General features: G+C 47.9%; 1 protein-coding gene across 2 annotated transcripts; it reads right to left on the bottom strand.

The window, feature by feature from the left end:
• Window positions 1–2,111: 2,111 nt before the first annotated feature.
• On the bottom strand, window positions 2,112–10,236 carry LOC117047535 (PHD finger protein 13-like). Of its 2 annotated transcripts, XM_033150807.1 has the most exons (6): window positions 10,064–10,236; window positions 9,869–9,912; window positions 5,303–5,395; window positions 4,626–5,172; window positions 4,070–4,117; window positions 2,112–3,890 (listed from the first exon to the last, which is right to left on the bottom strand). In XM_033150807.1, the coding sequence occupies exons 1-6, from the start codon at window positions 10,086–10,088 to the stop codon at window positions 3,664–3,666; spliced, it is 984 nt and encodes a 327-aa protein (XP_033006698.1). In that variant the 5' UTR covers window positions 10,089–10,236; the 3' UTR covers window positions 2,112–3,663. The 2 variants fall into 2 exon arrangements, with proteins under 2 accessions (XP_033006698.1, XP_033006699.1); XM_033150808.1 differs by lacking the exons at window positions 9,869–9,912; window positions 10,064–10,236 and adding an exon at window positions 8,867–8,977.
• Window positions 10,237–12,746: the final 2,510 nt, after the last annotated feature.

Genomic DNA, 12,746 nt, shown 5'->3' on the forward strand with positions numbered 1-12,746 from the left:
GACTTTGTCTTGTGAGGGGGAGAAAAACTTCATGCACTTCCTCTATTCAATGTATAATTTTATAAACTATCAGTTCCAAATGCTGCAACCTTTCTTCATAGGGGAATTGTTCCAGCCCCTTGATAATTTTGGTTGCCCTTTTCTCATCCAGCAGGTCCTTTTTACATCACATGAGCATGGCTTTTTCAACGTAACTAGAGGTTTGCCCAGGAGAAGCATGTACCATGTAACCCAGTGTACTTGGCCTTATGAAAGTAACTAGCATTGAACATTCCTGAGTTAACCATAGCAGTAATTGGATTAGAGCACAGTTCCTTATACGGATCAGTAACATGTTATGAAGGCTTGCCAAACTTTGCAGGGACCACCAGCAGCCCATCGCTTCTCCACCCATTTCTCCTTACTATGCTTCCTTCCCGTAAAAGAGTGTGTATTCTCACACCCACTATTTTTTCCATTGGGAGTTTGGATAAAACGGGTGGCCAACTCCCAAGAGACTGCAATCTACTCAGAGTTAAAAACTTGCAGTAATCTACCCCCCTTTTTTGGGTTCATTTTTTGGGGGTGCAAGGCAATAATGTTGAGCTTCTTTGGGGGGAGCCAGTGATCTACCAGACTTCTAGTGATCTACCAGTAGATCATGATTTACCTGTTGGACATGCCTGGGATAAAGGTTCACTCTAGTAGATTTAAAACTTGATTCCTTTGCCCCTTGAGTCCCCCAAATGAAGCTTACATTTGTACTGCACAATTTAAAAAAACAACCAAATTCAATGGTTGTGAACATCAAATAATCCAAGACATGGGTCTTTGAGTTTTTGGGGTTGTTTTTTTTTTTACAAAGGGTGAAAACAGCAAATTACAGAATGCACCTGTGGGCACAGGTGATCTATGGATTGCTGTGAAAATGATCCATGTTTTTATACCATGGTAGTGCTGGGAAGCACCACATACATGAATTTTGCAGTTGTCAAGAGACAGGCGTGATCTGTTATTTGTTTTGGTGGGTGGAGGCCTGTTAAAAGAAAAACAAACAAACACGTAACCGTTTCCCTTAGTGAAAAAGTAGAAAAAAGATTGCACACCCCTCCTGAGACCTGTTAAGTTTTCCATGAAGGGGGTAAAAATACTATTGCTGTGACCACCATATCTCAGCAGCCTTGTGCTAGTGTGAACAAATCACCCTTTGCTGTGAAAGGCTCTTGTACAGCAGTTGCAATAACTAAATATATTAGTGATGGATTTGCATCTTGCAGAGCAAAGGTCCTGTACACTGATTGCATACGAAGACCAAGCAGGCTTTTCTCTCTCCCTCAAAGTGACATACTACAGTATAATCTATTACTGAAGAATTTTCAACATTTGTGGGAGAGAATTCTGTACTTTTATTGGCAGCCTTAGCAGTTGAGCTGTACTTTAGCCAGATACATTTGTGGACAAAGCCTTTTACACAATGCCAAAACTCAAACCACATTGGTCTTCACCTTTAAAATAGTTTAAAATATTACCATATCATGGTTACCACAACAAAAAGTTCTGAGAATTCTTTCCTATCAAGGTCAGTTTGAACATTGCCCCTGACTTGTTGAAGATCAAATAGGTTTCTCTGCATCTCACACGTCCCCTAGCTGTACTATTATGCACTTGCTCTAAATCCATGCAGGTGTGTATAATCAACTGTCTGCCTGCAAGAGGAAAGGATCCTCAAAATCTTCTGGAGCAGATCTAGAGAGACAAAGGGGGAGGACCACATGTGCTTGACAATGTTGCACAAAGAAAATCTGAATAAGTTAAATTCATAAAAGTTAAAGTTGTGTTTTAAGTCTAAACAAAATAAGATTATAAATTTGAAACTTAAATTTACAACTCTATCCAGTTTAATAGGACAGCATTTCTGGACAAATACATACGTAAAGTCTGTAGGTAACACGTTATCATGGTAGAGAAGTAAACGATCAGCCAACTTTGGTAGTTTTTAAGGCTTTACCTTTGTTTTGATCTGTATACACTCATGTAAGGTTGCACAAGCCAGCTGAGTTCCAGTCACCCACTCCCACCTTAGCAGAATGTAACACTCCACTTGGGTTACAATGAATCAAATATCTGCAATATAACTGATTAAAAAGTATTTTTATTCTATACATAGACCTCCAAACACTTGGCATAGGACGAAGGACCACAATACACTACTTTACATCTTTAATAGAAAGTGACTACCTATAAAAGTGTAAACACTTTGAGGGGGCAGAGGGGAAGTAAGACATGGAGAAGCTCCCTAAATTCCTACAACCTGATGACTGAAGTCTGTCCTACATAGGAAAAGGCCCATCACAAGCCACTGAAAATACCTTGTACAGCGAGAATAGGGTTGTACGTACAAGCATTGTCAAATATAAGGTGGTGTGTGTAAGATCAAGAAGGCACGTGGGTCAAATAAAAGGTTCAGTGGTCTGTTATAGACAGTGCAGGGAGACCTGTCCTCCAAAACAAGCAATAGTTTGCTGGCATGACTGCCCCAAGAAAAAGCAGCAGTGGTTTGCATAGTAGACAGGTCACCATTTAGCATGCCCCACATTTCACCTATGGCAACAAGGTGAAATATTCTCAGCAACGAAAGAGCAACTTGAAATGCAAGCAGGACCCAATCTGCTTCTTCAATGTGGCTGACCATCATACCTCTTAAGTCTTCTGCTTACTGCCATCTCTTTAGATTCTAGACCCTTTGCAGCAAACTCATCACCACCTCTACCGCTTTGGTCTTTCCCCCACAGCTCCTGTATTCCCTTCAAATTAGACACTAGTGCAACTGGAAGTCTAGGGAAGGGTGGTAGTTTAATATGGAGCAGGTACCACAAGACATTTTCTAAGGAATTGTATATAAAATATTTACATTAAGTGAAAATTGCCACCCCCCTCAGGTGACTAGCCTGACTGGGAATAGCACAGTGTATTTAAATTTCTGAAGAGGGCAGATTCCTTAGAACTAGGCACAATGACCACATTACTGAAGTTTAATGTCAATTGCCCTGCACTGCAGTTCATGCCAACAGAGAATGGGAATCTGCCATTTCAGTTGCAGAAGGTTCTCTCCCAAGCAGTTTGTGCACAGGAAGACAGCTAGTTGCCTTCTTCTAACATGTGCTTTAGCTTCATGAAGGGATTCAGAAGCTTCAACTATCAGGACATAGTTGGTTCTAGGGCCAAAAGAACAAAAAGGAAAAAAAAACCATGAACAAACCTGGGGCCGTAAACTTACAAAATTTAAGCCTGAGCAGCTACTGTACCACAAAAAAACAAACTTTAGGTCAGCTTCCCATAGATTTTTAAAAGGCACCGAGCCCTTTTTGCACAAGGTCAAAGAGGCTTCTGGCTGACTTAGTGCATTGTGCACTGGAATCCACCAAACCAGTCACGTGTCTGCCAGACACCTTTGCATTTGCTGCTCTAGTGTATACCCTGAGATTTCAAAAGCACAGTTCAGGCCCTATCAAGTGGAGAACAGTATGCCCCACCCACCTGCAATAGGCTTGAATAAGACACACGTTTCTGGAAGCATAGGGCTCTCTCACTTATTTCCCAGGGAGGCTCCTGCATTTTGATTGTCTTGCCAATAGGGATCCAGTCCAAGTTCAAAGGGAACCCATCTACCCCCCCAAGCCAAAGTCAGTCGCAGAATCGCTTGCGGGGAATGGTGCGGGCTCTGTTTGAGCGGCGAATCTCCTGCTTTGCATCACGGCATCGTTGGCAGATGAAGATGTCAGGCACATTGGATTTGCGTATCTTGGCACAGGAGAGATGGATCCAAGTGGCACATTCATTGCACTCTATCATAGGTCTCCCAGCAAAAGGCTTTAAGCAGAAGCAAGTGATGAGATCCCAGGCATCATCCTCTGCATTTGAGAAAGCACAAAGTGTTAAAAGGCAGGCAACAAACGTTTTTACACATGCATGGCACTCACATTACTAAACTTTTCAGATTAGAGACATTCTGAAAAACTACTGGAGCCCTCTCTTCCCACCACCAACCCTACTGGAAGCGAGCAGTAGTAACATACGGTGATCTACTCACCATCGGTTTTGGTGTCTGAGGCAGCAGCAGCAAACTCCTCACACAAAGCTGCAAGAAGGAAAAATGAGAGGTCGGATGACTAGGAGTGCCCACATTTATGCTGGTATGCTAGATCCTGCCTCTACTACTCAACTGCGACAGAAGCTCCTGAAACAATTCTTTGCAGCTCATCAGTTCCTTTGTGATACTCCAACTTAAAGGTGTCATTGAACTCACATTCCCTCTACAGCCCAACCCCTCAAAAGACCACTGACCAGGGAAGGGAGGGGGGATGACACTCTTCACTTGGATCACAAAGCTGACAATAGGGCTTTAAGATAATAAGACAATAAGAGCTGGATTGCAGAGCACAAGCCAAATCACTGGCATCTCTGGCAACAATGACAAGGTTCTCTGGTAGCAGGTGATGGGGAAACCTGCCTGAGACCTTTTAAGAGCTGCTGCATCAGAGAAAACAATACTGGGCTCGATGGTACATTTATCCCATTCTAAGGGAAGCTGCTTCATATGTTCAATTGACTTCATTTTGAAAGCTTCACTATTTTTGCACACTTACTACTGATTTGGGAGCCGTCTCTACTGAGTTCTCCCTCACTGTTCTGCTCTATGGTGTTCCAACAGGCAGGGCTGAGTCTTTCCTCTTTGCACGAGTTCTGTTCCTCAGGCTTCTCAGCTGCTTGCATTCCATGGATCCAGTCCTGCTTTATGTATTGCTCCAGGAGAGATGTGGACTGGAGCTCTTCCTTTGGGAGACAGGATTCAAGCTCCCTTGATTCTAGGTGTGTCCCTTTACCTGGCTCAATCCTTTCCTGCTGAATGTCCTTTGTGTTCATTGGCATCACCCTCTTATCCACCTCTCGGTCCAAGATGAGCTTTTTTGCTGACTGCTTCCTCTTCTTAGTTTGCAGGGGTCGGCCTGTACAGAAGCTGCCAGAGTTCAGTAGGAGGTTTCCAGTCCCTCTGCATGTAGTGTTCCTGATTCCTCCATCATCTGATAGCACATGGGAGTCACAGCACTGAGATGAGGCCCAGCTGTCACTGTCTTGAGTGCTGCCTGTGCTGTTCTGGGGGCTCATGTTGCCTCTGTGGAGCCAAGGCTCATTCTAGAAGGGGAAGAGAAAACCCACATGAGATTTCAGGGCCTTCAGATTGGAAGGTGCTTTTGGGGGGGGGGGGAGTGAGAATCAAAGTAGACAGCCAGCTCCAACACTGTTAAAGTGTAAGTTCTCTTACCTCCTTTGGGTATGGGATGTAGCCTGCATAAGCTAGCACAAAAGTGCAGAACTGATTGAAGTCTTCTACAGTTCTTAGTCTTTTCTGTGGTGGCTACAAAAATATAAAGTTGAATAGATCAGACTCTTAATCCTTACATACATTCAGTAAAATAAAGCAGTCATGCATAATTAGTTGCAGACAGACTGGAGTGCAAATAGGTTCTTTTTACCACTTAGTAGCACTTTATATAATGTATTAAATTTGGGGGCAGGTACAGAAAAAAGAAACAATATGATGCGTCTGCAGCAGCACAGCAGACAATGCAACCTTCTAATCGTTTGACTAACTTCATCCCAAAAGGTGCACTCCATTGTCTCCTGAGACAGGTGGATGCCAACAATACTTGACAACCAATCCTGAACAACATTCAAACCCACTAACCCATACAGTGTCTATTCCTTCCAAACAAAGATGTACAATCTTATCAGTATGACCTTGGTCAGCATCGTACCACACTTAAATCCCATAGCTCTTTGTAGACTCGGAAGCCACATTATATCAGCCAGACCACTGACCTGACTCTGAGTAGTTCAGTATTGTATTCAATGACTGGCAGTGGCTCTTAGGGTTTCAGGCATTAGTATCTCCAGCCCTTCTGGGTAATGCCAAGGATTAAACCTGAGACCTTCTGCATGTACACTGCCACAAAGTCCCCCAAAGACTATAGCCTACCTCCCCACAACATATGGGGAAAGGCTACTAAAACAAGGATATCCAACTCATTCAAAATAGGAAGGAATATACAGAGTTGTCAAGAACACCAGCGATAACAACAACAACAATTTATACTCTGGGCGGCTCCCAATCAAATATTAAAAACACAACACAGCATTAAACATTAAAAACTTCCCTAAACAGTGCTGCCTTCAGATGTCTTTTAAAAGTAGGATAGTTGCTTATTTCCTTGACATCTGATGGGATGCCACAGAAATAAAAGACAATTTTTTCCTTCAGACCTCTTTATTTAAAACCCAAGAGATGCACAGCAGGTTCCACCTGTCGGATTTCAGAACAGCAGGAGACAGATCTCAAGAGAAAGCAACTAAGGACCTCTCCTGCTACTTGGTAATAATAGTGTGGAAATGTGAATATATTTCCCTGTGGATCTCCTATCAGAGCAAGCAAAACAAGATGAAGTCTCCCCCTGCAGACAAAGGGAAGCAACAGATTATCAAATTCCAGCCACAACAAGGGAGCTGGGAATAAGCTTTTGATGTCCTCCCCCACTTCCAAGCATGCCATGGCAGAAACTCAGAGGCCTGCTCCTTAAAAGACACCCTCTGCTGCTGCCGCTCCACAACTGACACCCCAAGGTTATGAACAGCAGCAGCACTGAGCTGGCAAACAGTATTTCCCACAAACACCTGTGGGGATGGGGGTAGAAGCCCTAAAACAGTCAGGCAAAAAATTATGATTGGCAAATTACCACAACTGGATTCAATGCAAGGATGGAGAGCACCCCTTCTCAAATGGTTCTTCATCTTGAATAATACACGAGGCACAATTCCTTCTCCTCCCCTCTCAATGCCCACACGCAACAACAAATCACCATGAATAGCACAGTCAGAAGAAGAAGAAACAACAACAACAACAATTCAGGCTAAACAACAACAATAACTCAGGCTAAGCCTAAACTCAAGAGTTGGAAACCTGAAAGATTTACTCCAGGGGTCCCCAAACTAAGGCCCGGGGGCCGGATGTGGCCCAATCGCCTTCTAAATGCGGCCTGCGGATGGTCTGGGAATCAGCGTGTTTTTACACGAGTAGAATGTGTCCTTTTATTTAAAATGCATCTCTGGGTTATTTATGGGGCCTGCCTGGTGTTTTTACATGAGTAGAGGTTGTTGTATCGACAACCTCAGATATGCTGATGACACAACCTTGATGGCAGAAAGTGAGGAGGAATTAAAGAACCATTTAATGAGGATGAAAGAGGAGAGCGCAAAATATGGTCTGAAGCTCAACATCAAAAAAACTAAGATCATGGCCACTGGTCCAATCACCTCCTGGTAAATAGAAGGGGAAGAAATGGAGGCAGTGAGAGATTTTACTTTCTTGGGCTCCATGATCACTGCAGATGGTGACAGCAGTCACGAAATTAGAAGACACCTGCTTCTTGGGAGGAAAGCAATGACAAACCTAGACAGCATCTTAAAAAGCAGAGACATCACCTTGCCAAGAAAGTTCCCAGTAGTAATGTATGGAAGTGAGAGCTAGACCATAAAGAAGACTGATCACCAAAGAATTGATGCTTTTGAATTATGCTGCTGGAGGAGACTCTTGAGAGTCCCATGGACTGCAAAAAGATCAAACTTATCCATCCTTAAAAAAAATCAGCGCTGAGTGCTCACTGGAAGGACAGATTCTGAAGTTGAGGCTCCAGTACTTTGGCCACCTCATGAAAAGAGCAGACTCCCTGGAAAAGACCCTGATGTTGGGAAAGATGGAGGGCACAAGGAGAAGGGGACAACAGAGGATGAAATGGTTGGACAGTGTTCTCGAAGCAACTAGCATGAGTTTGGCCAAACTGTGGGAGGCAGTGAAGGATAGGGGTGCCCGGCGTGCTCTGGTCCATGAGGTCACGAAGAGTCGGACACGACTGAACAACAAAGAATGTGTGCTTTTATTTAAAACGCATCTCTGGGTTATTTGTGGGGCATAGGAATTCGTTCATTTCCCCCCCCCCCAAAAAAAAATATAGTCCGGCCCCCCACAAGGTCTGAGGGACAGTGGACCGGCCCCCTGCTGAAAATGTTTGCTGACCTGATTTATTCAGTGCCAAAACACTAAGAAGAGGCTGGGACCCACTGAGGAACTTTTCCTTTTGAGAGCAAGCAGACCCTCCCCCTTTTCAAGAAGGGTCAGGATAGCCAAGGTAGCCAAGACCAAGTCTGCACCCTTGAGCTGCAAATAAGCTTGCAATTTACCTGTCAATCTTGCACGTTCACACACACACACACACACACACACACACACTCTCAAAGTAAAACTAATAGCCAATGCAGGGTGCTTAAGGAAACCAAGGAGCTGTAACATAGCATGCCCTCTATAAAGCATTAGGGAAAGGAGATACAGTATGTATATCCTTATTACCTTTACTTTATGCTATGTAGTTGTGTCCCCCCCCTCTATTTTTGGGAGGGGGGCAATAGAGAAAAAGAATAAGTAATTTGTAAAACATGGGGTCGACAGAGGATGAGATGGTTGGACAGTGTTCTCGAAGCTACTAACATGAGTTTGGCCAAACTGCGAGAGGCAGTGAAGGATAGGCGTGCCTGGCGTGCTCTGGTCCATGGGGTCACGAAGAGTCGGACACGACTGAACAACAACAACAACAAAACATGGGGTTAGGGGTGGGGGGAGAAACCAAGCCGGCTCATCTCCGCGCCCCCGCCCCCCCCCCCCGCTTGGTTTATGAGTGACTGACATTTACTAGCGTTTCCCCTCCAAGATGCCAGCTTCTCGCCTCCCCTCCAAGATGCCAGCTTCTCGCCTCCCAAACACAACCCCCCCACAACACACCTGATCGCTCCCAAGATGGCGCCTGCGCAGCCGCGACCGTCCCGGGAGAAAACGGGGAGGGGGTCAGAAAAGAGAAAGAGGAGCAGCGCCTCAGTCTGCGCCCCCTCCAAAAAAAAAACCCCACAGCTGACGAGACACACACGGATACACACACACACACCGGAAACAATCCAAAGCAGACGCTCCACGGCGCCCCACGCGCCCCTAGCGGGGAGCGGGGAAAGGGCCCCGGCCCCAGAAAACGCGGGACGGCGCTGCCCGCCCCCGACCTCCGGAAGGCGGAGCCGCCCTCGCGCCAAAGGAAGCAGCGAAGGAAGCCGCCTCTCCGCCCCGAAAGAAGCGTTTCTCTCTTCAGGGAACCGGGCGGCCGCCTCCCCCGCCACACACGGCACGGGCGAAGCGGCAAAAGCGCCGTCGCTCTCGCCTCAGAAAAGCAAACAAACAAAACAACGGCCCCTCTGAACCCCTCGATTTTCTCTCTCTCCCCCCCCCCCAACACAACACGCACAATGTATTTCTTCTTTTCGCCTCGACCGGAGAAGAGGGCGCCGAGCCGGCAGCTGACGGAACCGTCGCCGCGCCGCGATGTCTCTCCCTCAGGAGGAGAAGGAAACGAAACCGCCAGGTTACCGGGGAAAAAAAGACCCCCCCCCCAAATATATGTATATATAAAAACGCACCATAGGAACCAACTCCAAGGGGAAGAAGTCTTTCGCCTCCTCGCCCCCAATAAAATAATTGAGGTGGCCAGTCCCCTCCCCCGCCAAGTTGATACGCGTCGCCAAACAGTCTGCAGCTTGCGATCCATTATGCGTGGAGGGGCTTACCTGCCCCCCTCCCATTATTTTATTGGAGCAGGTACCCCCAACATCCCGAAGCCACAACCAACCCGCCCTTTGCCCGGTTTGTAAGATGCCGGCCGCGCGCTCGCTCGCTCCCCCCCCCCCACCCACCCACCCGGGGCAGCGGGAAGGCGAGGGAAAGGAAGGGCTCGGAACTCACCTCGTCCCCTCCGGGGGATCCGGGGCTGGGCACGGGGCTTGCACCTGGGGAAGGAGGAGAAAACACGCGGCGTTACTTAGCTGGAGAGGCCCGGCGACCGAAAGGACCACGCGCGCCCATCGCTTTAGGGGAGCCTCCCGCCCCCCCCCCTTTCCCCCACCACCCCCCCTTCACCTCGGCCTCCCCGCCGCCCACCTGCGTAGTCCTCAAGGCCGCTCATCGCCTCCTGCTCCGGCGCGAGAAGCGGCACCGCCACCGGGGCAAGAGGAGGGGCGGCTAGGCCAGCTGACGTCCTCCGCTTCGGGCTGACCACCCCGTGCCCGAGGAAGGCGGGCTGCGGGCACCGCGGGATCCCCCGGCCGAGGGGCAGCAGGCAGGGCGAGGAAGGGCTGTTCCAGCCGGAGCGGCGGCGGCGGCGGCTGCTCCGTCTGTGCGCGGGCGGCGAGAAGGGAGCAGAGACGCGGGGCTGCTGCTTGCTGCTGGAGGCGGCGATGGTGGTCCCCCTTTGCCGCCACCCAGCTCTCCTCTCCTCCTCTCAGGGGTGACCGGCGCCGGCTGCGGGGCGGGCGCTCCGCCTCCTGCGCCGCCTCCCTCGCCTTTAGCCCCGCCTAGTCCTCCCGGGGAAGGAAGAAGCTTCCGTGGAGGGAACGCTCTCGCGGCGCGTGCCCGATGGCTCGCGCAGCCCCCTCCCGCGGTGGCGATTAGTTGATGGTGGGGGGAGCGCGCGCGGATTGGGCTCTGCGCCCTCCCTGCGAGGGAGACTCCTGCCCCCGGGAAGAGGGCGGAGTGGAGCTTCTCCCCGCGGCGCGGCGCCTCTTGGCGCAGGAGCGCTTTCCTCCCCCCCCCCCGCGGGGGTTTCACCGGAGCCGGCATGCGTGGATCCTTTGGGCACCGAGGTCTGCAAACGTGACTTGAAGGTCGGCGACATCCACACCCGCCGTGTGTGCGAATCCTTTGCAGCGCCTGGAGACGGGCAATCAGGTTATGTATCCAGTGACTAGAGGAGGAACGATCGCTGGGAGGAGCGCAGAGTGAAGCAACGCCATGGTGCATCTGTAGCAGAGAAATTGGATGTCCTCATCTGCCCCAGCCGCAATAAAACTTGTCTCTCCCGTATCGATCTCTACCCAAGGCACACTCCTCCATTGTCTACCGAAACAGATGGATGCCAAGCAGCCAAGAGACTTCCCTTTTCCAACGGCGGGTGGTGGAAAGTCTTAGGTTCGGGAGGGGATGCCGAGTTCACTTTTTGCTTTTCTTCGTCTCCGCCTCCATTGAAGCAGCAGACGAATGGTGCACCAGAAACGCTTCCTGCAGATGAGGCGATCTCCTCAGACGTAGGTTTGCAGCACGGGCCCTGCCATTCCTGTCTTCCTCATCTCTCCCCTCTCTTCCTCCCCCTCCTAGTTGCCAGAGGTGGTTGGTCACCTCCCCACTCTCTCCTCCCCTGCAAACTAGCAGAGAAAACAAATCTTTCTGGGAATATGGCCCTGGCACATGGCCATCTTCTTACGTTGGAGGCACTAAATTTAGTTTGTTCCTATAGGTGCCTCCTTCTTCAGGCAAATTTTACATTACCTTTTTAAAAAGTGTAGTTCACAATTGTTTAGAATTTATGTAAGGGGCAAAATGTATCTGTTCACTTATGCAGATATCCACAGTTTAGAATACTTTAGCAAAGACTAGTGCAGGTGTGTACTTCTGATGGAAAATGTTTTTATACTGTATTTTTATATTGCTGGGGAACCTGCGGCCCTTCAGATGCTGTTAAGTTTCCCACTATCTCCGACCATTTGTCATGCTGATGAGCTGTTGGGAGTTTAGCAATGTTATAAGAATTTTAAGGTCATATATATAAAAAAATTAAAATTTCATAACTGTATATATAAACCACATGTCTGAAACCCCCCAGATTAGGTCCTGAACAAATTGAACTCAAATATTTCTCTGTAAGGTCAAAGTGGGAAACCTTCCCATTGTCTCTTTCCTCACAAATCGTGTCTTAAGGGCACATTCAAGATATGAACAGGGTGTGAGCCTGTGACCTAGAGTCAGGAATTTAGTAGTTATAATAACTAAATCACCTTGCTGACAAAGGTCCGTATAGTTAAAGCTATGGTTTTCCCAGTAGTAATGTATGGAATTGAGAGCTGGACCATAAAGAAGACTGATCACCAAAGAATTGATACTTTTGAATTATGGTGCTGGAGGAGACTCTTGAGAGTCCCATGGACTGCAAAAAGATCAAACTTATCCATCCTTAAAGAAATCAGCCCTGAGTGCTCACTGGAAGGACAGATCCTGAAGTTGAGGCTCCAGTACTTTGGCCACCTCATGAGAAGAGAAGACTCCCTAAAAAAGACCCCAATGTTGGGAAAGATGGAGGGCACAAGGAGAAGGGGACGACAGAGGATGAGATGATGAGTGTTCTCAAAGCGACTAGCATGAGTTTGGCCAAACTGCGGGAGGTAGTGAAAGATAGGCGTGCCTGGCGTGCTCTGGTCCATGGGGTCACGAAGAGTTGGACACGACTGAACAGCTGAACAAAAACAAGAGTGGCCAAAACCCAGATAATGCAATCAGGTAACTTGCCAAAACAGTGCATTCAAATATCTGTTGTAGACCGTCTTTTCTGTGGTGTAGGTATGATGTATCTGGGGGTTGGCCTTGGCCTACACCCCTTCTGTGATGTATGTATGATGTTTCTGGGGGTGGTCTTGGGACTCCAGGGCAGGCAATTTAAAAATGTCTATATAAGGGCTTGCAAGCATGGCTCTGGGTCCCTCCTCTTCCCTCCTGTGTGTGTGGGGAGCACCCTGTTGCAACAGCTTTTAATAAATATCAGGCTTAACTAGCCGCCTTGCTTTTCACTAGAATT

Source organism: Lacerta agilis, chromosome 5 (assembly GCF_009819535.1).
Source record: "Lacerta agilis isolate rLacAgi1 chromosome 5, rLacAgi1.pri, whole genome shotgun sequence".
Taxonomy (NCBI): Eukaryota; Metazoa; Chordata; class Lepidosauria; order Squamata; family Lacertidae; genus Lacerta; species Lacerta agilis.

Bases quoted from the DNA above. Each gene is read 5' to 3' on its own strand.
- LOC117047535 (XM_033150807.1), bottom strand. From the start codon at position 10,088: ATGAGCGGCCTTGAGGACTACGCAG. The intron at 4,118-4,625 runs GTAAGTGTGCAA...TCCTTCTTGCAG, and splicing joins AGACGGCTCCCAAATCAGTA to CTTTGTGTGAGGAGTTTGCT. The intron at 3,891-4,069 runs GTGAGTAGATCA...TCTCAAATGCAG, and splicing joins CTCAGACACCAAAACCGATG to AGGATGATGCCTGGGATCTC.